Below are 20,255 nucleotides of genomic sequence, written 5' to 3' on the forward strand. Positions count from 1 at the left end.
GGACTTTAGCCGTCGTCGTCTCCTCCAGAGGTATAAAGCACAGCCTCATAGAGAAGCAACATTTCAGTGAGTCGGAGAGAAAGAGTGATTCTAGGTTGTCTTTTTCCTTTTTCTTTTTTAACATGTGGAAAAACATCTGCATAATTCTGATGTTTGTAGTTATTACTGTAGGATTTGCACAAGATGAAACAGCTTTCTGTGAAATGCTGGGGAGCCGAGAGCTTCCTCTGATGTCTAAGGAGGGAGACGTTGTTATAGGAGGAGCTTTTTCCCTTCACAGCCAAATCTCAAAGCTTTTACTCTCCTGGACTGAGTCACCAGAACCTCTCATGTGCTCCAGGTACTGCTGTGCTGATTCCTGCTCTTGTTTTAACCAGCTCTTTGAACTCTGACGAAATGCATAAACTTCAACGTGTCTTTTTTCCCCCAGAATTAACTTGAGGGAATTCCGTTTTGCTCAAACGATGGTGTTTGCCATTGAGGAAATCAACAACAGCAGCTCTCTACTGCCTAACGTCTCACTTGGTTATAAGATATTCGACAGCTGCGCCTCCACGTTGCCTACGACACGTTCAGGAATGGGCTTGATGAACGGGGAGGGAAGGGCTTTTGAAAGAAACTGCTCCGGCCAGTCGTCCGTTCATGCCATAGTTGGAACCTCTGAGTCTTCTACGACCATTGTGATGTTACAAATTTCAGGGATTTTCCACATACCATTGGTAAATGCTTATGTTTATTTAGAATCAGTGGGACTCAACTCAAGCGAGTTCATGATTAACTTATGAAATAAACTAGATTTCACACATTCCACAACATCCGCAGGTCCAGCAAATGCATGTAACAATATCGCAAGTGAGAAAGCATCTCTGAACACGCCAATGTTTTTGTGTCACTGTCTTTTCCAATAGATCAGCCACTTTGCAACATGCGCTTGCCTCAGTAACAGAAAGGAGTATCCCGCCTTTTTCAGAACCATTCCCAGTGACTACTATCAGAGCAGAGCGCTGGCCAAACTGGTGAGGCACTTTGGCTGGACGTGGGTCGGGGCAGTCAGAAGCGATAACGACTACGGTAACAACGGGATGGCGACTTTTATTGAAGCCGCGAGTCAGGAGGGGATTTGCGTCGAGTACTCTGAGTCCATCTCCAGGACTGGCTCCAGAGAGAACGTGGAGAGGGTCGTCAGAGTGATCAGCAGGGGCACAGCGGCTGTTTTGGTTGCGTTCTTGGCTTACGATGAGATGGACGTTCTGCTGGAGGAAGCTTTGAGTCAAAACCTGACTGGGTTGCAGTGGGTCGGCAGTGAATCCTGGATCACATCAGCTCATTTGGCTAAGAAAAGGTACTCTGGCATACTAAGCGGGTCGCTGGGCTTTGCGATAAGAAAGGCAAAAATCACAGGCCTGCAAGATTTCCTTTTACGGGTGAACCCAAGTCAGGAACTCGAGAGCAATTTGCTGAAGGAGTTCTGGGAAACAACATTTGGATGCAGTTTCCAGTCCAGCACACCTGGCACAAAATTATGCTCTGGCTCCGAAAGTCTTCGAGTTGTAGACAACGCTTTCACAGACGTGTCGGAGCTCAGGATATCCAACAACGTGTACAAGGCCGTGTATGCTGTTGCTCACGCCTTGCATAGCATGTTGAAATGTAAGCCAGGTGGTGAAAATTGCAAATTAAGAGAGCAGCCAGAGCCAAGACAGGTTAAAAATTCATGTAATATTTAAAATAAATGTCTGTTGTTTTAAAATACATGTACAATTGTGCTTATTAACTTCTTTCTAACATTGATAGGTTGTGAAGTATCTCCAGGACATTAATTTTACTGTTGAGTCCGGAGAGAACGTGTATTTTGATGAAAACGGAGACCCTGCAGCAATTTATGAGCTGGTGAACTGGCAGAGAAGCCCAGCAGGAGACGTTGTGTTCACAACGGTTGGAAAGTACGACGCTTCTCATCCAGATGGAAACCAGCTGACCATGAATGGAGTCAACATCACCTGGGCCGCAGAATCTGTGGAGGTAGAAACAAATGAGTATTTCTGAATTTTAAACTTTGTGAAACGAAACAATTGTAACATGGTACAATGAGATAAAAAGTAGTTACTTTTAGAAAGTTTATTTAAGATCTGTTAATTTACATAGCTCATATATCTTTGGGAACTGATTGCTGAATCGATCTGATGTTTCAGAGGCCGCCGTCTGTCTGCAGTGAGAACTGCCTGCCAGGTTTCCGGAAAGCAATCATTAAAGGCAAACCCATCTGCTGCTTCTCCTGTGTCCCGTGCGCTGCTGGAGAGATCAGCAACACGAGCAGTGAGTGAAACAAGTGAAACTCTTCTCCTTATTCATACTGTGAATGCACCGAACCCATTCCGGTTTTTATTTTTCCTGATCAGATTCTGCAGAGTGCTCACAGTGTCCGTCGGAGTACTGGTCGAATGTCGACCACAGCAAATGTGTCCCAAAGGTGATTGAGTTCCTGTCATATGGAGAGACCATGGGGGCCCTCCTCACTGCCTTCTCGCTGTGCGGAGCCAGTTTAACGCTCGTGGTCTTGTGTGTGTTTTTCCGGTTTCGGCACACGCCGCTCGTCAAAGCCAGTAATTCAGAGCTGAGCTTCCTGCTGCTCTTCTCCCTGACTCTGTGTTTCCTCTGCTCTCTGGCCTTCATCGGCCGGCCCACTGAGTGGTCCTGCATGCTGCGTCACACGGCTTTTGGCGTAGCCTTTGCTCTGTGCATCTCGTGTATTCTTGCTAAAACGATCACCGTGGTGATGGCCTTCAAAGCGAAAAGACCAGCAAACACTTTTCCTCAGTGTTCAGCTCCGCTTCAGAGAACGAGCGTCATTGGGTGTACTTTAATCCAAGTGTTTATTTGTGTGGTCTGGTTAGCTTTCGCTCCGCCGTTTCCACACAAGAATACAGTTTACGCCAGTGAAAAGATTATTCTAGAGTGTGATTTAGGATCAGCTGTGGCGTTTTGGGTTGTGTTGGGGTTTGTTGGATTTCTGGCCCTGCTGTGCTTTATGTTTGCTTTTTTAGCCCGGAAGTTACCTGATAATTTTAACGAAGCTAAATTCATAACCTTCAGCATGCTGATATTTAGTGCCGTCTGGCTCACATTCATCCCAGCTTATGTCAGCTCTCCTGGAAAGTTTACTGTAGCTGTGGAGATATTTGCAATTCTAGCCTCAAGCTTTGGTTTGCTTTTTTGTATTTTTGCACCAAAATGTTATATTTTACTACTGAAACCTGAGAGGAATACTAAAAAACATTTGATGGGAAGAGACAAGCTTTAGGAAAAGCAAAGTGCAGTGATAATATAGTCCACATTTTAGCTGTTATTAGTTTCTGAACACTTTCACAATTTCTTTCGTTCTTTGTGTTTAGTTTCCACTAGTTATTTATCTCAAAGAGAAAAATATATTCACCACGATTAGTTTAATCAATACTTGTTGATTTATCTGGTGGTACTAGATCTACACTGAGCAGCCTCAATAATGGCAAAATATGTGACATTGATTACCAATCCCAGGGATTGTACTGTTTTATTACAGCACTTGATATTATAAAAGGCGTAGGTTGAAACAGTAAAGTAAGGTAAACGGCAACAAACATCTAATCGGAAAAAAGTTAATTAAAAGTTTATACAAATTACAGTGAAACCGAATTGAGTCAGGACAATCAGTGTGGTAATTTCACGACACCAAGTGCAGATTAATTGAAAAACTTCATTTGAAAATAACAGAGTTTTGTTTGGGCTCGACAGTTTCCGTGTTATTAGGTCCTTTGATCTGCAGTGCCTGTTCCAGGGTGTAAACTCTTTGCTTTACTTATTAAAAAGTCATAAAAAGAATAACAGCATCTCTGTGGTCCTTTTGCAGCTCTCGTCTCCATGTATGCACCACTGAACGGCATAAGACGCATCTGTGTGGTTGAAATGTTCTTTTCCGATCCCAGTTTACAGCAGAAATCTTGACCAAAGAATTAAAAATGTCTCAATCCAAGCAAAACTTCTGCGTCAGGTGGAGAAGTTTTAGAGAGAAAAAAAACACTCTGTTTTATTGTGATGTCTTGCAAAGCTAAAGCTGTTGGCTGTTCACACTCAGTCTTAAACGTCTACTTCTTCTTTATCACCTTTTACAATGACATTTCCTCTGACATCCCCAGCTGTCTGGAAGAGAGGAGCTAGAAAAGTAATCATAAAATTTTAAGTCATCCAAAGCAAAGTGTCAAGAAAGAATAATAATTAAAAAAACAAAAATGTTATAATAAAACTGAGTGAACGTATAATTGTTTCTTCAGTTAACTGCAAAAAGCAATCCTAGCATTTAACACGGATGAATTATTAAAGACTACATGCCTGTGTCCAGGAAAATATATAATATAATTTAAAAAAATGCAGTTAAACAGTGATCAGGTGAGATATTTTAACAGTTTATGTTGCCTAAAAAAATTCAGTTTTTCTGCAGAAACCACAAAAAATGAATGAGAAATTGTGGCCTCTGAAAATCATTGGCAACATTTTCGTAAGAATGTACTCAAGTATTCTGTTGTGTCTTTAAAAGTATGTTTTTATGATAAAAACCAATTTAAAGAAACATTTACAGGAGAGCATGCAGGACTTAAAGGTCTGCTTTCCTATCAGGGACAAAACAAGCAACGTGATTGGTGGGGACGATGAAAATATTCAGAATCAGCCCTGCTGGGGTTTGATGCGTTCCTATAAAACAGTCAGACTATACCTTTCCTGTCACTTAGGACTTGTGTGCTAAGTACTCAGGTGAGGAATTATGCTGCTTATTGTGGGCCTGTTACTTTTCTGTCTTGTGGATGTAAGAGGGGAAAACCCTTCATGTCAAATATACGGGACAAAAGAACTGTCTCAGTTTTCTAAGGAGGGAGATATCATCATCGGAGGCATTTTCTCCTTCCACCAGAACCCGGTCACAGTCAGTCCAGAGCTCACAATCAACCCGGGAGCAATCCAGTGTAAAGGGTAAGACAGTAATAGGTTAAGGATGAATCTTTTGTCATCATGTAATTTTCATGTCTTTTTTATTTTTTATTTTTTTACAGGCTGGAAATAGGTGAGCTTCAGTATGCGTACACCATGATGTTTGCGATAGATGAGATTAACAATAGCACTGAACTGCTGCCAGATGTGACACTCGGTTATAGGATCTTTGACTCCTGCCCAAGCATACCTCTGTCTATCAGGTCATCGCTGAATCTCATGAATCCATACGAAGACAGAGAAGGGTTGTGCAACAACCTCTCCAGCGTGTATGCTGTCATTGGGGACACAACTTCCACCTCTACGATAGGCATAGCACGTACGCTGGGTCCCTTCAGGGTGCCTGTGGTGAGTGGCACTCATGCATTCTGACTCACTGGAAGGAATGATGCGATTTTAATTTTCTACTTTTCTTTTCAGATCAGTCATTCGGCCACTTGCGCATGTCTCAGCGACAGGAGGATCTACCCATCCTTCTTTCGAACCATACCAAGTGACATTCATCAGAGCAAAGCGCTGGCAAAGCTTGTGAAACACTTTGGCTGGACTTGGGTGGGAGCGATCCGAACTAACAACGACTATGGAAACGGTGGCATGGCCAGCTTCTTGGAAGCAGCAACAAAGGAAGGCGTGTGCGTCGAGTATTCAGTCGCCATCTACCGGACCGACCCCAGGAAGTCATTCCTACAAGTCGTGGACATTATCAGAAAATCCACCTCAAAGGTCATAGTTGCTTTTGCAGATGCAACAGATCTTGATGCACTCATGAAAGAGCTTCACGCCCAGAACGTGACAGGCCTGCAGTGGGTGGGAAGCGAAGGCTGGATCACGTATCGTTACTTTGCCTCTCCGGCGAACTACGCCGTGGTTCAGGGGGCCGTGGGCTTCGCAGCGCTCAACGCTCACATCCCTGGGCTGCAGGAGTTCCTCACCAACAGCAGACCGTCCACCGCACCGGGAAATCAGGGACTCGTTGAGTTGTGGGAAACGATCTTTGACTGCACCCTGTCACCAAAACCAGGGATTTACCCGCAGGATCGTGTTACAGCCTGCAGCGGCGCAGAGAGCCTGCGGGATGTAAAGACGCGATTTACTGATGTTTCAGATGCCAGCCTGTTGAATAATGTCTACAAAGCCACATACGCTGTTGCTCATGCTTTGAGCATGGTGTTTAATTGCAAAGATGGAGACGGGCCCTTTGAGAACAATGCTTGTGCTGACAGGCAGAAATTTCAACCATGGCAGGTAAACATGAACAAAAACAACAATGTGCTCGAATCCAATCAGCGATGATGTGGTAATCATGAGAAACTCACTCCCCCCCCCCCCTGTAGGTGTTGCACTACCTAACTCAGGTGAACTTCACCAGTAAAACTGGTGAAAATGTTTTCTTCGACGAGTTCGGTGACCCCGTCGCACGTTACGCACTGGTAAACTGGCAACGGGATGAGACAGGGTACATACAGTTTGAAACTATCGGTTATTATGATGCCTCCGGACCTGAAGGTCGGCAATTTGAGATGGAAGCTGGAGTGAGAGCCATCTGGGCAGGAGAAAGTCACGATGTGAGTCAATTTAGACTCTCTGCTCAATGCGTGGTTTGTTTTTACACTGTTTCAGCTTTAAATATCGTCTCTGCGGATCAGGTACCGACGTCCATCTGCAGCGGCAGCTGTTTGCCTGGCACTCGCCGGGCGTTCATTAAAGGCAAACCCGTCTGCTGCTTTGACTGCATCGTCTGTGCTGAGGGGGAGTTCAGCAATAGCACAAGTGAGGCGGTGGGATTTGTAGCCTTTACCCTGGTGCTCATTGTGTTTCTGCTGGGTAAAATCGCTGCCAGCACTTTACTGGTGTACCTGAAGATGTGTTCTCTGTACAGCTTAAACGTGTTTATCCTTTCAGATGCTGTGAAATGTGAAAAATGCCCTGATGAGTACAAGTCCAGTGAAGAGAGGAACCAATGTCACTTAAAATCGGTTGAGTTCCTCACCTTCACAGAGCTAATGGGTATAACGTTGGTCACCTTGTCGCTCCTTGGTGCAATCTCAACAGTGGCTGTAAGCCTGATATTTTTCTGCCAAAGACACACGCCCATTGTCCGAGCCAACAACTCTGAGCTGAGCTTCCTCCTGCTGTTCTCCTTGGGTTTGTGCTTTCTGTGTTCTCTGACCTTCATCGGCCGGCCCTCCGATTGGTCTTGCATGCTGCGCCACACAGCGTTTGGCATCACCTTTGTCCTCTGTGTGTCCTGCATTCTGGGGAAAACAACGGTGGTTCTGTTGGCCTTTCGGGCTACTGTTCCTGGCAGCAACGTGACAAAATGGTTTGGCCCTCCACAGCAGAGACTCAGTGTCTTAGCTCTCACACTTGTTCAGGTTTTGATTTGTATAATATGGCTAACAGTCAGCCCTCCCCATCCATTCAAAACCACTCAATATTACAGCGAGAAGATCATACTGGAGTGCGCACTTGGATCATCTCTGGGCTTCTGGGCCGTATTGGGATATATCGGGGTTTTAGCCATGTTGTGCTTTGGATTGGCCTTCTTAGCCAGAAAGCTTCCTGACAATTTCAATGAAGCTAGGTTTATCACTTTCAGCATGCTGATATTCTGCGCTGTGTGGGTCACTTTCATCCCAGCTTATGTCAGCTCTCCTGGGAAATTCAGTGTGGCCGTGGAGATATTTGCCATTCTGGCTTCAAGTTATGGGATGCTGCTGTGTATTTTTTTGCCTAAGTGTTACATCATTTTATTTAAACCCCAAAACAATACAAAGAAACATTTGATGAATAAAGGCACCCTGAAAGCCCTTTAAGATGTGTGTTTCAACTAGAAAAAGTAAAAACAAAATCATACAATTGTTAAAATATTGACGTTAGAACTGTTCAAACTAACGGTGTGCCCTCGTACATTAAGAATCGGCAGTATTTATTACGCCTGTGAATTTGAAACTCCAAACAGAAAAGTCAATCTGAGTTTCATAATTGGGTACGTGTGAACAATTTTATCGGCACTTCTGTTTCTATCTCTGTAAACAAAAGTAATAAGTTGAGAAATACATTGTTTAAATTATAGTAGTTATAATAGTATATAGTATAGAACTCTACAAATCTCACTGGATTTCTCTCTCTGATGAAAATGTTACTTTGGTGCTAGATAAGAAAAAATTGAACACAGCATGTTGATATGCAAGAGACTATAAGTGAAAAAAGGATCAAGTTTTTACAATTTCTATGCATTAACATGTATCCCAGCTTCTCTTGTCGCTAATAAAAGCTTGACTAAAGTAAAGCAGAAACTTGTAGTGTGGCTTTTTGTGTCACAGCACACACACACACACACACACACGCACACACACCCACACACACATAGCCACAGCTGTCCTAGGGCAGACTGAGAGAAAGCTGTCATACAGTCACCACCACCGGACTCTCTGACCGCCAGCAGCAGGCGAGGTGAGTGAAATGCCTTGCCCAAGGACACAATGACCTGAGTGTAGCCAAGGTTCAAATCACCAGTGACAGAGCAAACTCCTGCTTCCTGAGCTACTGCCATACAGCTTTTCATGGATGCTGAAGGTTAATTGGTTTTAATGTTGATCAAAAAGGAAACTAGTTTTCATTTTACTTCCTGCTCACGCTGTTTTGACTGCTGGTTGTTCTCCGTTAACCTCTCGGGCTCCTGATAGAAGTTATTTCTTTATGCCCAGGTCAAAGCGAGAGCTGAGAGACCTCATATTTATTCATGCCGTACAAAATTCAGCATGCTAACATTATTATAACAATAGCAGAGAGTGATTTGTTAAAAAAAACAACAAAAAACAAAACATATACTAGACGACAACTACAAGACAAGTCAAGGACCTTGTTGCAGACAGGCTCTGGAACATGGTGGCTTTGATAGCCACCACAGCTACCTGGAGTCCAGCTGGAGGCTTTAACTTTTGTGTTAAACTCAGCCTGGACGATGGGGGACGTGTGGTCACCTGAAGCTCAGTTGGAAGTCATCTAGCAATAAAAAGTTTGTATATTCAGTTCCATCTTCATCCTGCCACATGTCAATGTGAACCTGGGAAATTCACTAAACCCGAAGGCTCCAACCAATCTGCATTTTGTTGCTCACATTTGTAAGTGCAATTGGGGGAATGTGGCTCTTGTGTAAAGCAGTTTAATTGGATGATCTCACTTGAACAATGCCATGTAGATTAAGTCCATTAAGTCCATGCTTAGATAAAGCGAAACATTGTCTCTGTGTTCAGGAGAGAGCCATGAATTAATAACGAGCCGATGTCTTCATCTGTGTCCTGAAGTGTCTCTGGTCCAACATCTGAATCAAATGGCTGAAAGACCTCAGTGGACGCAGTCAAGGTCTCCAAGTTCCTGCTAATGATCTGATTATTTCACTCAGGTGTGTTGAAGCAAAGACGCATCTAAAAGTTTCAGGACGCTGGTCCTCGAGGACTGGAGCTGAGGACCCAAAGCAGCAGCACTTGGAGTTTATCTGAAAAGGAACAGGTTGTTTAAAGTAATAATTGGGAGAATGTGACTGGATTACTAAAAAAGACAAAAAAAATCCTTCTTAAAGTTAACTTTTTTTTTTTGCAAAATCACGGTGCCGTACCCGAGTCCCTTAAAAGTTTTGCCTAAAATTAAACCCTTCCAACAAAATTGGCGGCAATACCAACATCATTCCCACATCCATTTTTTCAAGCTAGAAATAAGGCTGTTTGAGGATATGAAGAGGTTATGCACAACATGATGAGAAGCAAACACAAAAAACTAAAAGAAAAAAAAAACGCTCTGTGTGATGAGTGATATTCCAAAACAAAAGTTACCAGATGGTTTTCTATGACGTAGAGACAACTATGTCCCTACAACTACAAAAGATTTTTTATGACTTTTACTATTATTGAATTTGGAACTTTTGTGAAAATGTTGTTGATTAGTTAATACATTATTTTAACCTTTGCAGGATTAAAATGACATCCGTCATGAATACATTTTCAGACGAAAAACTGCCTTCCCTAATTACATGTATTCAATCTGAGAACCCAGACCCGTTAACATTCCTCCTCCCCTTTCTCCGCCTTGTAGTCCCACGGAGATAAAATGTCGCTGTCCCTCATATATGAGCTGATCCAGAATTCATAAAATACCTTTTCCAAGTATTAGTTTGCCCGACGGTTTCTGAAATGCTGCTTGGTGACTTGGCTTCTGCAGACATGACGTCCATGCACAGCTGGCCTGAGTTGGGATGTGTGCTTTTACAGCTGCTGTTATCTGTGTCTTTCTCTCAGACTCAGGACCCATCATGTAGGCAGCTAGGAGAGGCTGAGATCCCTCAGCTGCACAGGGATGGCGACATAAAACTGGGGGGAATCTTCTACTTTCACAGCAGCTGGAAGAACATAGAGAACACCTATGAACAGAAGCCGTTGCCACTGCAATGCATCAGGTAAATTATATCTTATAAATTCTGTTTACAGCTTACCTTTGTTTTCTGATATCATGTAAGTGGATGTTTCATGTGCAATACTACTATCACAGAAAAAAATGACAATTACCTCTTATTGTCGTTTGAATCAAGTATAAATTTCAGAGAAGTCCAGTTTGCCCAGACCATGCTCTTTGCCATTGAGGAGATAAATAACAGAACGGACCTACTGCCCGATGTTTCTCTTGGATACAGCATATATGACACTTGTGGTTCCATTCCCAGAAGCATCAAAGTTGCCCTTGCCTTGAACAATCGCAATGAAAGCGTGTCTTCAAACTCTGACACTCCGTGTACCAAACCTGTTCAAGTTCAGGCGATAGTAGGGGAAACCTCTTCCTCTCCCAGCACTGCAATATCGACTCTAATTGGACCGTTTCACATACCACTGGTATGTTAAACTTGCACAATTAAAATTATATTTAAGATAGAAATATTACTATGATCTTTATTTTGTCTTTTTTGTTTGTTTGTTTTAGATCAGCCACTTTGCCACATGTGCCTGTCTCAGTGATAAAACCAAGTATCCATCCTTTCTAAGAACCGTACCCAGTGACTACTACCAGAGCAGAGCTCTGGCTCATCTGGTCAAACATTTCGGCTGGACTTGGGTCGGAGCCGTCAGAAGCGATGATGATTATGGCAATAACGGCATCGCTGCATTCACAGAGACTGCAGAGCAGCTGGGCATCTGCTTGGAGTATTCAGTTTCTTTCTTCAGAACGGATTCAGCAGAAAAAATGCAAAAGGTGATCAACACTATAAAGATGTCCACCTCAAAGGTGATTATCGCCTTCGTCGCGCACTTGGACATGGACGTGCTGATACATGAGTTGTCAAACCACAACATGACCGGGTTCCAGTGGGTGGGAAGTGAAGGGTGGATCTCTGATTCTCAGTTTGCAGCAGTGGATAAGAATCACATCCTGGACGGAGCGATCGGCGTTTCCATCGCTAAAGCTCACGTGAGCGGTCTCAGAGAGTTCATACTGGACGTGAGGCCACTCAGATCTTTAAATAACGACTTGTACAAAGAGTTCTGGGAGACGTTGTTTAGCTGTAAGTTCAAGCAGGAGAAATCAGATGAAAATTACAGAGAATGTACCGGACAGGAGGATCTGACCGGAGTGGAGAACAGCTTCACTGACATGTCCCTCATGCCCATTTTTAACAATGTGTATAAGGGAGTGTATGCCGTGGCTCACGCTCTGCATGAAATTCTCGGATGTGATGAAACCTGCAACAAGAACGTGCAGCTGGACCCATTCACGGTGAGCATAGAAAATATAAGTAAAGAGAAAGGTTACAGAGAAGTAAATTAAAGCAGATATCCATGTTTTATGTCCACTGAGTTATGCAATAAAATAAAATAAAATAAAAAACAACTTGTGTCTTAGATTTTGCAGCACATTCAAAAGATTCACTTCAAGACAAAGGAAGGAGAAGAGGTTTACTTTAACGAGAACGGAGATCCAGCTGCAAAGTATGAAATTATGCACTGGCAGCCAAGAGAAAACGGCATGTTGGACTTTGTCATAGTTGGCGTTTATGATGCGTCATTACCATTTGACAAACAGCTGAGTCTTCATAATAAGTCCTTAATATGGGCGCAGAGTTCAACAAAGGTAAAAACTGCTACACTGCTAAGTGTGTGTTTTTCAGTATTTTAACACTTCTACATTATATTTCATATTTGTATATTCCAAAACAGTCATAAAGACCCGTGAGAACAATGTATAATATTGTTAAGGTGATTTTTGTAGGTCCCTGTGTCGGTGTGCAGTGAGAAGTGTCCACCAGGGACCCGCAAGGTTCTCCAGAAAGGAAAACCCGTCTGCTGCCACGACTGCGTAAGATGTGCAGAAGGAGAAATGAGCAACGTTACAGGTATAGAAGAATTTATTCCAAAATTTAAAAAAATGTTAATACTGAACAAAAGAATTTTGCATTACAAAATGTTTGTTAAATGGGACCTACGTTTTTTTCCTTATAGGTAATATAATTACCTATAAAGTATACAGGTAATATACCTGTATACCTTATACAGGTATATATATATATATATATATATATATATATATATATATATATATATATATATATATATATATATATATATATATATATTAGCATAGGCTTTAAATCATCAGTGCGAGTAAAATTAATCTATACCATGTGTTTCGTGTTTCAGTTAGTGAATTAAGATGTTGAAATAAATTAATTTCCAAGAACATTATTTATTGAAAATGACTGTATAAAAAAACAGATTTGTGTTAGAATAGTCTGTAGAGCACAGAGAAACGCCAAATACTCTTGTTTGGATTTTATTAAACATCATATAAATTGTCATTAAAAAAAATCTGAACATTTTAACCAATAACATCTAGAATTTGTTGTATTATTTAGAAAATAAACTAAATCTTAAGAGAACAGACTTAGGAGTAGTTTTATAAGTTAAGGGTATATGCTACCATATTCTTACAACATATGAAAAATACGTGAGATAAAATCCTGAATAACCTCAAAATTAAAATGTCTGGGTTGAAAAGTCATAGTTATTTTTGGCCCAGTCTTTATTTATGGCAGAAGTAAAAGTTTGAAAATCTACTATATATATATATATTTTATTTTCTTAATTTGTTAAATTTGCAGGTGCCGTCACCTGTGTGAGATGCCCCCCTGAATTGTGGCCAAACGAGAGAAGAGATGCCTGTGTAAAGAAGGAAGCTGTTTTTCTATCATATGAAGAAATTATGGGGATTCTCCTCACCACTGCAGCCTTATTTGGAACATGTATAACAGCCATTGTGATAGTAATTTTCTACAGAAACAGAAAAACTCCTCTTGTCAGAGCCAACAACTCTGAGCTGAGCTTCCTGCTGCTCTTCTCTTTGACTCTGTGTTTCCTCTGCTCTCTGACGTTCATCGGCCAGCCCTCCAAGTGGTCCTGCATGCTGCGGCACACGGCCTTCGGCATCACCTTCGTGCTCTGCCTTTCTTGTGTTCTGGGGAAAACCATGGTGGTTTTAATGGCCTTCAAAGCTACACTTCCTGGGAGTAGCATGATGAAATGGTTTGGAGCTACACAGCAGAGACTGAGCGTTTTGGGCTTCACTCTCGTGCAAGTGATCATCTGTATCCTCTGGTTAAGCATCTCTCCTCCGTTTCCATCTAAGAATTTGAAGGAATTCAAAGAAAAAATCATCCTGGAGTGCGCCCTGGGCTCTGCTGTGGGTTTCTGGTCCGTCCTCGGTTACATAGGACTTCTTGCCGTCTTGTGTTTTGTTTTTGCTTTTTTAGCTCGGAAGTTGCCTGATAATTTTAACGAAGCCAAATTCATCACCTTCAGCATGTTGATATTCTGCGCTGTGTGGATCACTTTCATCCCAGCGTACGTCAGCTCTCCTGGAAATTTCAGTGTCGCTGTAGAAATCTTTGCTATCCTCGCCTCCACTTTTGGGCTGTTAATTTGCATTTTTATCCCAAAATGTTATATCATGTTACTGAAACCAGAGAAAAATACAAAAAAGCACATGATGGGGAAAGGGCCACCAAAGGCGTTCTGAAGATAAAGCTTCGCCACAAAGTCTGTTGAAAACTGTTGAATATGAATGTAAATGTAATAAGTTTACTTTATATGCATTTTCATCATTAATAAATTCAAATGTGTGCTACAATAATAATAAACCGTAAAACATTTAAAACATATCTGTACATAGCAGCTCTAAACCTGGATCTTTAAAAAAAAAAATGTTATCAACATAATTTATTGTATCTCTTCAAAGGCATAGTCAAATTTAAAGACTTCTTAGTAAGATTAGCTACCATGACTACACAGATGACACACAGCTCTACATCATGATGTCACCAGGTGACTCAGAACCCATTCAAGATGCTTAGGACAGATAAATGTGTGGATGTGGCAAAACTTTCTCCGGATGAACAAAAACATCTTTGGACCTGAAGAGGAGCGATATAGAGTCAACACACTGTTTCAGTTATTACAGCTAGAAACCAGCGATCAGACCTGAAATCATCAGCAGAACTCAGGTCCGAGTTCAGATGATGAACTCAGAACTGAACCTTCGGAGCCACATAAAGACAGTTACAAAGTTGGCCTTCTACCACCTGAAGAACATTTCAAGGATTAAGAACTGATCTCCCAGCAAAATCTAGAGAAACTCATACACGCGTTTATCTTTAGTGGCATTAATTACAGCAACAGTATCTTCACAGGTCTGCATAAAATTATACCTTCCACCTGCAGCTGATCCAGAACGCTGCTGCTTCTGTTCTCACTAAAACCAGGAAGATGGAGGACATCACCTCAGTTTTAACGTCTTTATACCGACTCTCTGTAGTTCAGAGAACAGACTTTAAAATATTTGTATTAGTTTATAAATGACTAATACATTATATATCTGCTGCTGTTGTATCAACCTTCCAGACCCCTCAGCTCTTCTGGTTCTAATCTCTGCTTCCCCAGAACCAGAACCAAACATGGAGAAGCTTCTATACACCACATATCTGGAACAAACGTCCAGAAAACTGCAAAACAGCCAAAACACTGAATTCTTTTAAATCTAGACTAAAAACCCTCTTGTTTAGAGTTACTTTTCTAACCATGATAAATGTAACATTGACCAACTTATGTGATGTGTATTGATGATTTTGATGATGGCACTCAGACTGTAATGTGTGTTACTGGTTTCTTAACTGTTGAATGTATGGTGTGTTTTTTATTGATTTTTGTTGTTGTGTGTGAAGCTCTTTGAACTGCCCTGTTGCTGAAAGTAAACTTGATTGATTACTTAAGTGCTTCATGTATCTGTGGATGAAAACACTTTTACAAATTGAAATTTAATGTGTCTGTTGTGTTAGCGTAATTTACATGATAAAGTTTTGCATCTTTCATAATTTCAGCTGCAGAGCAAGAGATAAATTAGGAAATAATCTATATTTGTCTCAATATTTTATGAATGACTTGCATTTTCAGAAGTAATGACTTTTGCATGCATGGCTGCATGAATTGTATGTGGATACTGGAATTTATACCTTTTCCAGAGTCTGAAATTTCACCGGATCTGTACCACATTGAATTCATTTTTGTACTGCAGTGAAAAAAGTTTGCCAAAAGCCTCAACTTTCATAAGAATACATACCAAGAAAAATGTATTTGAATATAAATTAAACAAACTTGAAGGGAAGATGTCAAGACATGAATCATAATACAAATATAAATCATACTTCAAGCACAATAACAGCTGGTCATCAAGTCCCTCCCCTTTTTCCTTTTTGTAGTCCCACAGAGATGCCATGTCACTGTTTATCATTTATATGCAGATCCATTCATAAGAGGCTGTCAGAGTGTTAGTTTACATTATGGTTTACGAAACACCACCCAGTGATTTGGTCATTTCAGAAAACATGAGATCCATGCAGGGCTGGCCTGAGCTGGGATGTGCACTTTGGCAACTCGTTGTCCTGGTGTCTTTCTCACAGACGGAGGAGCCGACATGCGTGCAGATAGGAGACCCTGAGATCGCTCAGCTGTCCCAGGACGGGGACATTGTGTTGGGTGGGATCTTCTACTTCCACAGCAGTTGGAAGAACAGAGAGGACATGTACACACAAAAGCCTTTGGCTCTGCAGTGCATCAGGTAACTATGACCAGAAGCGCTTGATTACAGCTTATTGTTGTTTTACCAGTTGACATGCCGACCTTTAGTTAATCTTAAATCCAGCTTGAATTTCAGAGAGTTCCAGTTTGCGCAGACCATGCTCTTTGCCATTGAGGAAATAAACAACAGTACAGACCTGCTGCCGGGCGTTTCTCTGGGCTATAACATCTACGACACATGTGGTTCAATTCCCAAAACAATAAAAGTTGCTCTGGCTTTGAACAATGAGAATGTGAATACATCTTCAAACTCTGACACTCCGTGTACCAAACCAGTACAAGTTCAGGCTATAGTGGGGGAAACCTCTTCATCTCCCAGCACTGCAATAGGTACTCTCATTGGACCGTTTCACATACCACTGGTAAGTAGAGCTGTTAAATCTAAATATTTTTTTTTTCTAAAATATTGTACAAATTTTAGTAAAAGTGAAACATACTTTTGTGTGCTTATAATTTATCTCACTGTCTGGATAAATATGTTTTCTTTTAGATCAGCCACTTTGCCACATGTGCCTGTCTCAGTGATAAAACCAAGTATCCGTCGTTTCTCAGAACAATACCCAGTGACTACTACCAGAGCAGAGCCCTCGCCCAACTGGTCAAGCATTTCGGCTGGACTTGGGTCGGAGCCGTCAGAACCAACGACGACTACGGCAACAACGGTATGGCGACGTTCACGGAAACTGCAGAGCAGCTGGGCGTCTGCCTGGAGTATTCAGTTTCTTTCTTCAGAACGGATTCAACAGAAAAAATCCATAAGGTGATAGAAACGATACAGGCGTCGACCTCCAAAGTGATTGTTGCTTTTGTATCACACTTGGACATGGACGTGCTGATACACGAGATGGCCAACTACAACCTGACCGGGTACCAGTGGGTGGGAAGTGAGTCCTGGATCTCTGATTCTCAAATTGCGGTAGTGGATAAGAATCACATCCTGGACGGAGCGATCGGCGTTTCCATCCCCAATACACACGTGAGCGGTCTCAGAGAGTTCATACTGGACGTGAGGCCACTCAGATCTTTAAATAACGACTTGTACAAAGAGTTCTGGGAGACGTTGTTTAGCTGCAAGTTCAAGCATGAGAAATCGGATGAAAATTACAGAGAATGTACCGGACAGGAGGATCTGACCGGAGTGGAGAACAGCTTCACTGACATGTCCCTCATGCCCATTTTTAACAATGTGTATAAGGGAGTGTATGCCGTGGCTCACGCTCTGCATGAAATTCTCGGATGTGGTAAAATCTGCAACAACAACGTGCAGCTCGACCCATTGACGGTGAGCATGTATAATGTCTGGGTTTTTCCATGTATATGCATCAGAAAAAGCAAAGAGAAAGAATGCAGAGAAGTGTATTAGAGTGTGCATGTTATCCTTTGAGTTATGCAATGAAAAGAAAAATTTCTTTAGATTTTGCAGCACATTCAAAAGATTCACTTCAAGACAAAGGAAGGAGAAGAGGTTTACTTTAACGAAAACGGAGATCCAGCTGCAAAGTATGAAGTTATAAACTGGCAGCCAAGAGAAAATGGCATCGTGGACTTTATCACAGTTGGTGTTTATGACGCGTCATTACCATTTGATGAACAGCTAAAACTGCAAAACAGGTCAATACTGTGGTCACAGGGCTCAAATCAGGTACAAAAACTCTAAATGGTAATGCATGTTTGTAACTGACAGAATAAATATTTGTTATTGTTATTTTGAAGTTTTTGGAAAATGAATCAGTAAATCTTTTGCTTCTGCAGGTTCCTGTGTCAATGTGCAGTGAGAAGTGTCCCCCAGGAACCCGCAAGGTTCTCCAGAAAGGAAAACCCGTCTGCTGCCACGACTGTATAGGATGTGCAGAAGGAGAAATGAGCAACATTACAGGTTTAGAACATTTTAACACAATATTGGACTTTTTTTTTTTGTCACAGTTTGTTAGTTTTTACACTTTCTGTAACATCAATTGTCTGTTTGGGACACAAATAAATCTGAATCTGAATCTGAATAGTTTCTGCTGAAATGCTGCTTAAAAGTTGTTTTTTCCTTTTTATATTATTCTCAAAAGTGTGAGTTTGTGTTGAAATGCCAGGCTCAGTTTAATTTGAACCTATTCAATTCGGTTCAGTTTGGCCTATTTAAGCAGCCTCAACAGAAAACAACTATCGCTTCAAGGCGATGTGGCATTTAGGAGGTGCAGGCTGCAGGCTTGAATTAGAACATGACAAACGCAGAAACATTTGGAAGCAAAGATTATTACAAGACAGATGTGAACATTTTGTCATCAAGGAATGTTTTGAATGTCATACAAATTGCTCTTTGGATTTTTTGCAACAAATTGCAAAACATCTGTTGGTAGAAAATGTTTTTAGAGTTTACTTGATAGAAATTGGTATTTTTTATGACACTAAATTGTTTGCAAAGTATATATATATATATATATGTATGTATATACATATAAATATATATATGATGTATTCTCTGAGACTAATGCCATGTTTTGCAGATGCTGTCACCTGTGTGAGATGCCCCCCTGAATCCTGGTCAAATGAGAGAAGAGATGCCTGTGTGAAGAAGGAAGCTGTATTTTTATCATACAATGAAATTATGGGTATACTCCTCACTACTGCGGCCTTATTTGGGACATGTGTAACAGCCATTGTGACAATCATTTTCTACAGAAACAGAAAAACTCCTCTTGTCAGAGCCAACAACTCTGAGCTGAGCTTCCTGCTGCTCTTCTCTTTGACTCTGTGTTTCCTCTGCTCTCTGACGTTCATCGGCCAGCCCTCCAAGTGGTCCTGCATGCTGCGGCACACGGCCTTCGGCATCACCTTTGTGCTCTGCCTCTCCTGTGTTCTGGGGAAAACCATGGTGGTTTTAATGGCGTTCAAAGCCACACTTCCTGGGAGAAATTTGATGAAATGGTTTGGGCCTACACAGCAGAGGCTGAGCGTTCTGGCTTTTACACTCGTACAAGTGATCATCTGCATCCTCTGGTTAAGCATCTCTCCTCCGTTTCCATCCAAGATTTTGAAGGAATTCAAAGAAAAAATCATCCTGGAGTGCGCCCTGGGCTCTGCTGTGGGTTTCTGGTCCGTCCTCGGTTACATAGGACTTCTTGCCGTCTTGTGTTTTGTTTTTGCTTTTTTAGCTCGGAAGTTGCCTGATAATTTTAACGAAGCCAAATTCATCACCTTCAGCATGTTGATATTCTGCGCTGTGTGGATCACTTTCATCCCAGCGTACGTCAGCTCTCCTGGAAATTTTAGTGTCGCTGTAGAAATCTTTGCTATCCTCGCCTCCACTTTTGGGCTGTTAATTTGCATTTTTATCCCAAAATGTTATATCATGTTACTGAAACCAGAGAAAAATACAAAAAAGCACATGATGGGGAAAGGGCCACCAAAGGCGTTCTGAAGAGTAAATCTTTGTAACAATGTAAATGTGTGTATATTTAGCCTTCTATCATCAACAAAGTCTCAATATAAGTATAGGCTCTAACTTATATAATAATATAAAAAAAAATAAAAGCTTTTCTTAAATTCATGTGGCTGTTCTGTTGTATAAGAAAAATTGAATGAATAGTGATGCTATACGATCCCTCTTTAATACATTTATTCAGTGTTTCCCACTTATCAGAGATCAGTTTGCAATGACAGCAGATCCAGATGGAAACCCGTCTCTCCATCAACACCCTCCAGTTCATTCTGGAAGATTCCAAGGCCTTTCTAGAATAAGCTAGCAAACTCTGTATCTGCACTTTGGGAAAATCTCCAAATGAAGAAGGTCAAATAACTCCAAGCTCTGAGATGTGAAGGTGCAGCGGCTCAGCGTATCAGTCGGCCTGAGTCAACAGCTGAGAATGAAGAGATTCTCAAAGTGTTTCTTCCTCTACCTGACCGTACCGTTATGTACGCAGCATGTAGGCCTCCATGAACCCAAACGCAATCTGGGTCCATCTTCTCCTTATCTGGGTAATCAAAAAACGGTTTGCCAGAATCCTACAAAATGTATTAACATTCCTCTCAAGGTAAATGTCTGCGGCTTCACATTATTTTCTTCTTATTTAA

General features: G+C 41.5%; 4 protein-coding genes across 6 annotated transcripts; all 4 read left to right on the forward strand.

Annotated features, from left to right (window-relative positions):
- Positions 1-30: 30 nt before the first annotated feature.
- LOC106910410 (extracellular calcium-sensing receptor-like) lies at positions 31-3,330 on the forward strand. The gene is made up of 7 exons (XM_088011391.1): positions 31-340; positions 431-719; positions 909-1,424; positions 1,464-1,703; positions 1,795-2,022; positions 2,193-2,316; positions 2,400-3,330. Exons 1-7 carry the CDS (start codon positions 123-125, stop codon positions 3,299-3,301), a joined length of 2,517 nt encoding a protein of 838 aa, XP_087867517.1. The 5' UTR covers positions 31-122; the 3' UTR covers positions 3,302-3,330.
- Positions 3,331-4,683: 1,353 nt separating this feature from the next.
- LOC148155869 (extracellular calcium-sensing receptor-like) lies at positions 4,684-7,862 on the forward strand. The gene is made up of 5 exons (XM_088011392.1): positions 4,684-5,001; positions 5,082-5,367; positions 5,440-6,264; positions 6,354-6,584; positions 6,666-7,862. Exons 1-5 carry the CDS (start codon positions 4,796-4,798, stop codon positions 7,833-7,835), a joined length of 2,718 nt encoding a protein of 905 aa, XP_087867518.1. The 5' UTR covers positions 4,684-4,795; the 3' UTR covers positions 7,836-7,862.
- Positions 7,863-10,625: 2,763 nt separating this feature from the next.
- LOC106910405 (extracellular calcium-sensing receptor-like) lies at positions 10,626-14,079 on the forward strand. Its single transcript, XM_088011395.1, has 5 exons — positions 10,626-10,904; positions 10,993-11,784; positions 11,911-12,138; positions 12,277-12,400; positions 13,166-14,079. The coding sequence occupies exons 1-5, from the start codon at positions 10,641-10,643 to the stop codon at positions 14,077-14,079; spliced, it is 2,322 nt and encodes a 773-aa protein (XP_087867521.1). The 5' UTR covers positions 10,626-10,640.
- A 1,813-nt stretch (positions 14,080-15,892) lies between these two features.
- Positions 15,893-19,938, forward strand: LOC106910725 (extracellular calcium-sensing receptor-like). 3 transcript variants are annotated; one of them, XM_014977409.2, is made up of 6 exons: positions 15,893-16,173; positions 16,258-16,555; positions 16,684-17,475; positions 17,608-17,835; positions 17,946-18,069; positions 18,689-19,938. In XM_014977409.2, the coding sequence occupies exons 1-6, from the start codon at positions 15,896-15,898 to the stop codon at positions 19,600-19,602; spliced, it is 2,634 nt and encodes an 877-aa protein (XP_014832895.2). In that variant the 5' UTR covers positions 15,893-15,895; the 3' UTR covers positions 19,603-19,938. The 3 variants fall into 3 exon arrangements, with proteins under 3 accessions (XP_014832895.2, XP_087867519.1, XP_087867520.1); XM_088011393.1 differs by lacking the exon at positions 15,893-16,173 and having other exon boundaries at positions 16,684-17,547; positions 17,617-17,835; XM_088011394.1 differs by lacking the exon at positions 15,893-16,173 and having other exon boundaries at positions 16,684-17,490.
- Positions 19,939-20,255: the final 317 nt, after the last annotated feature.

This window comes from Poecilia mexicana, unplaced genomic scaffold (assembly GCF_051168715.1).
Source record: "Poecilia mexicana isolate PSO_F unplaced genomic scaffold, ASM5116871v1 scaffold_13, whole genome shotgun sequence".
In the NCBI taxonomy this organism is placed as follows: domain Eukaryota; kingdom Metazoa; phylum Chordata; class Actinopteri; order Cyprinodontiformes; family Poeciliidae; genus Poecilia; species Poecilia mexicana.

Excerpts from the sequence above, each read along its gene's own strand:
- LOC106910410 (XM_088011391.1), top strand. The coding sequence starts at position 123 with ATGTGGAAAAACATCTGCATAATTCTGATGTTTGTAGTTATTACTGTA. Across the intron at positions 1,425-1,463 it reads TGCAAGATTTCCTTTTACGG|GAGTTCTGGGAAACAACATT; the intron begins GTGAACCCAAGT and ends AATTTGCTGAAG. Across the intron at positions 2,317-2,399 it reads AGAGATCAGCAACACGAGCA|ATTCTGCAGAGTGCTCACAG; the intron begins GTGAGTGAAACA and ends TTTCCTGATCAG.
- LOC148155869 (XM_088011392.1), top strand. The coding sequence starts at position 4,796 with ATGCTGCTTATTGTGGGCCTGTTACTTTTCTGTCTTGTGGATGTAAGA. Across the intron at positions 6,265-6,353 it reads AGAAATTTCAACCATGGCAG|GTGTTGCACTACCTAACTCA; the intron begins GTAAACATGAAC and ends CCCCCCCTGTAG. Across the intron at positions 6,585-6,665 it reads GGGCAGGAGAAAGTCACGAT|GTACCGACGTCCATCTGCAG; the intron begins GTGAGTCAATTT and ends TCTGCGGATCAG.
- LOC106910405 (XM_088011395.1), top strand. The coding sequence starts at position 10,641 with ATGCTCTTTGCCATTGAGGAGATAAATAACAGAACGGACCTACTGCCC. Across the intron at positions 10,905-10,992 it reads GACCGTTTCACATACCACTG|ATCAGCCACTTTGCCACATG; the intron begins GTATGTTAAACT and ends TGTTTGTTTTAG. Across the intron at positions 12,401-13,165 it reads AGAAATGAGCAACGTTACAG|GTGCCGTCACCTGTGTGAGA; the intron begins GTATAGAAGAAT and ends TTAAATTTGCAG.
- LOC106910725 (XM_014977409.2), top strand. The coding sequence starts at position 15,896 with ATGGTTTACGAAACACCACCCAGTGATTTGGTCATTTCAGAAAACATG. Across the intron at positions 16,556-16,683 it reads GACCGTTTCACATACCACTG|ATCAGCCACTTTGCCACATG; the intron begins GTAAGTAGAGCT and ends GTTTTCTTTTAG. Across the intron at positions 17,836-17,945 it reads GGTCACAGGGCTCAAATCAG|GTTCCTGTGTCAATGTGCAG; the intron begins GTACAAAAACTC and ends TTGCTTCTGCAG.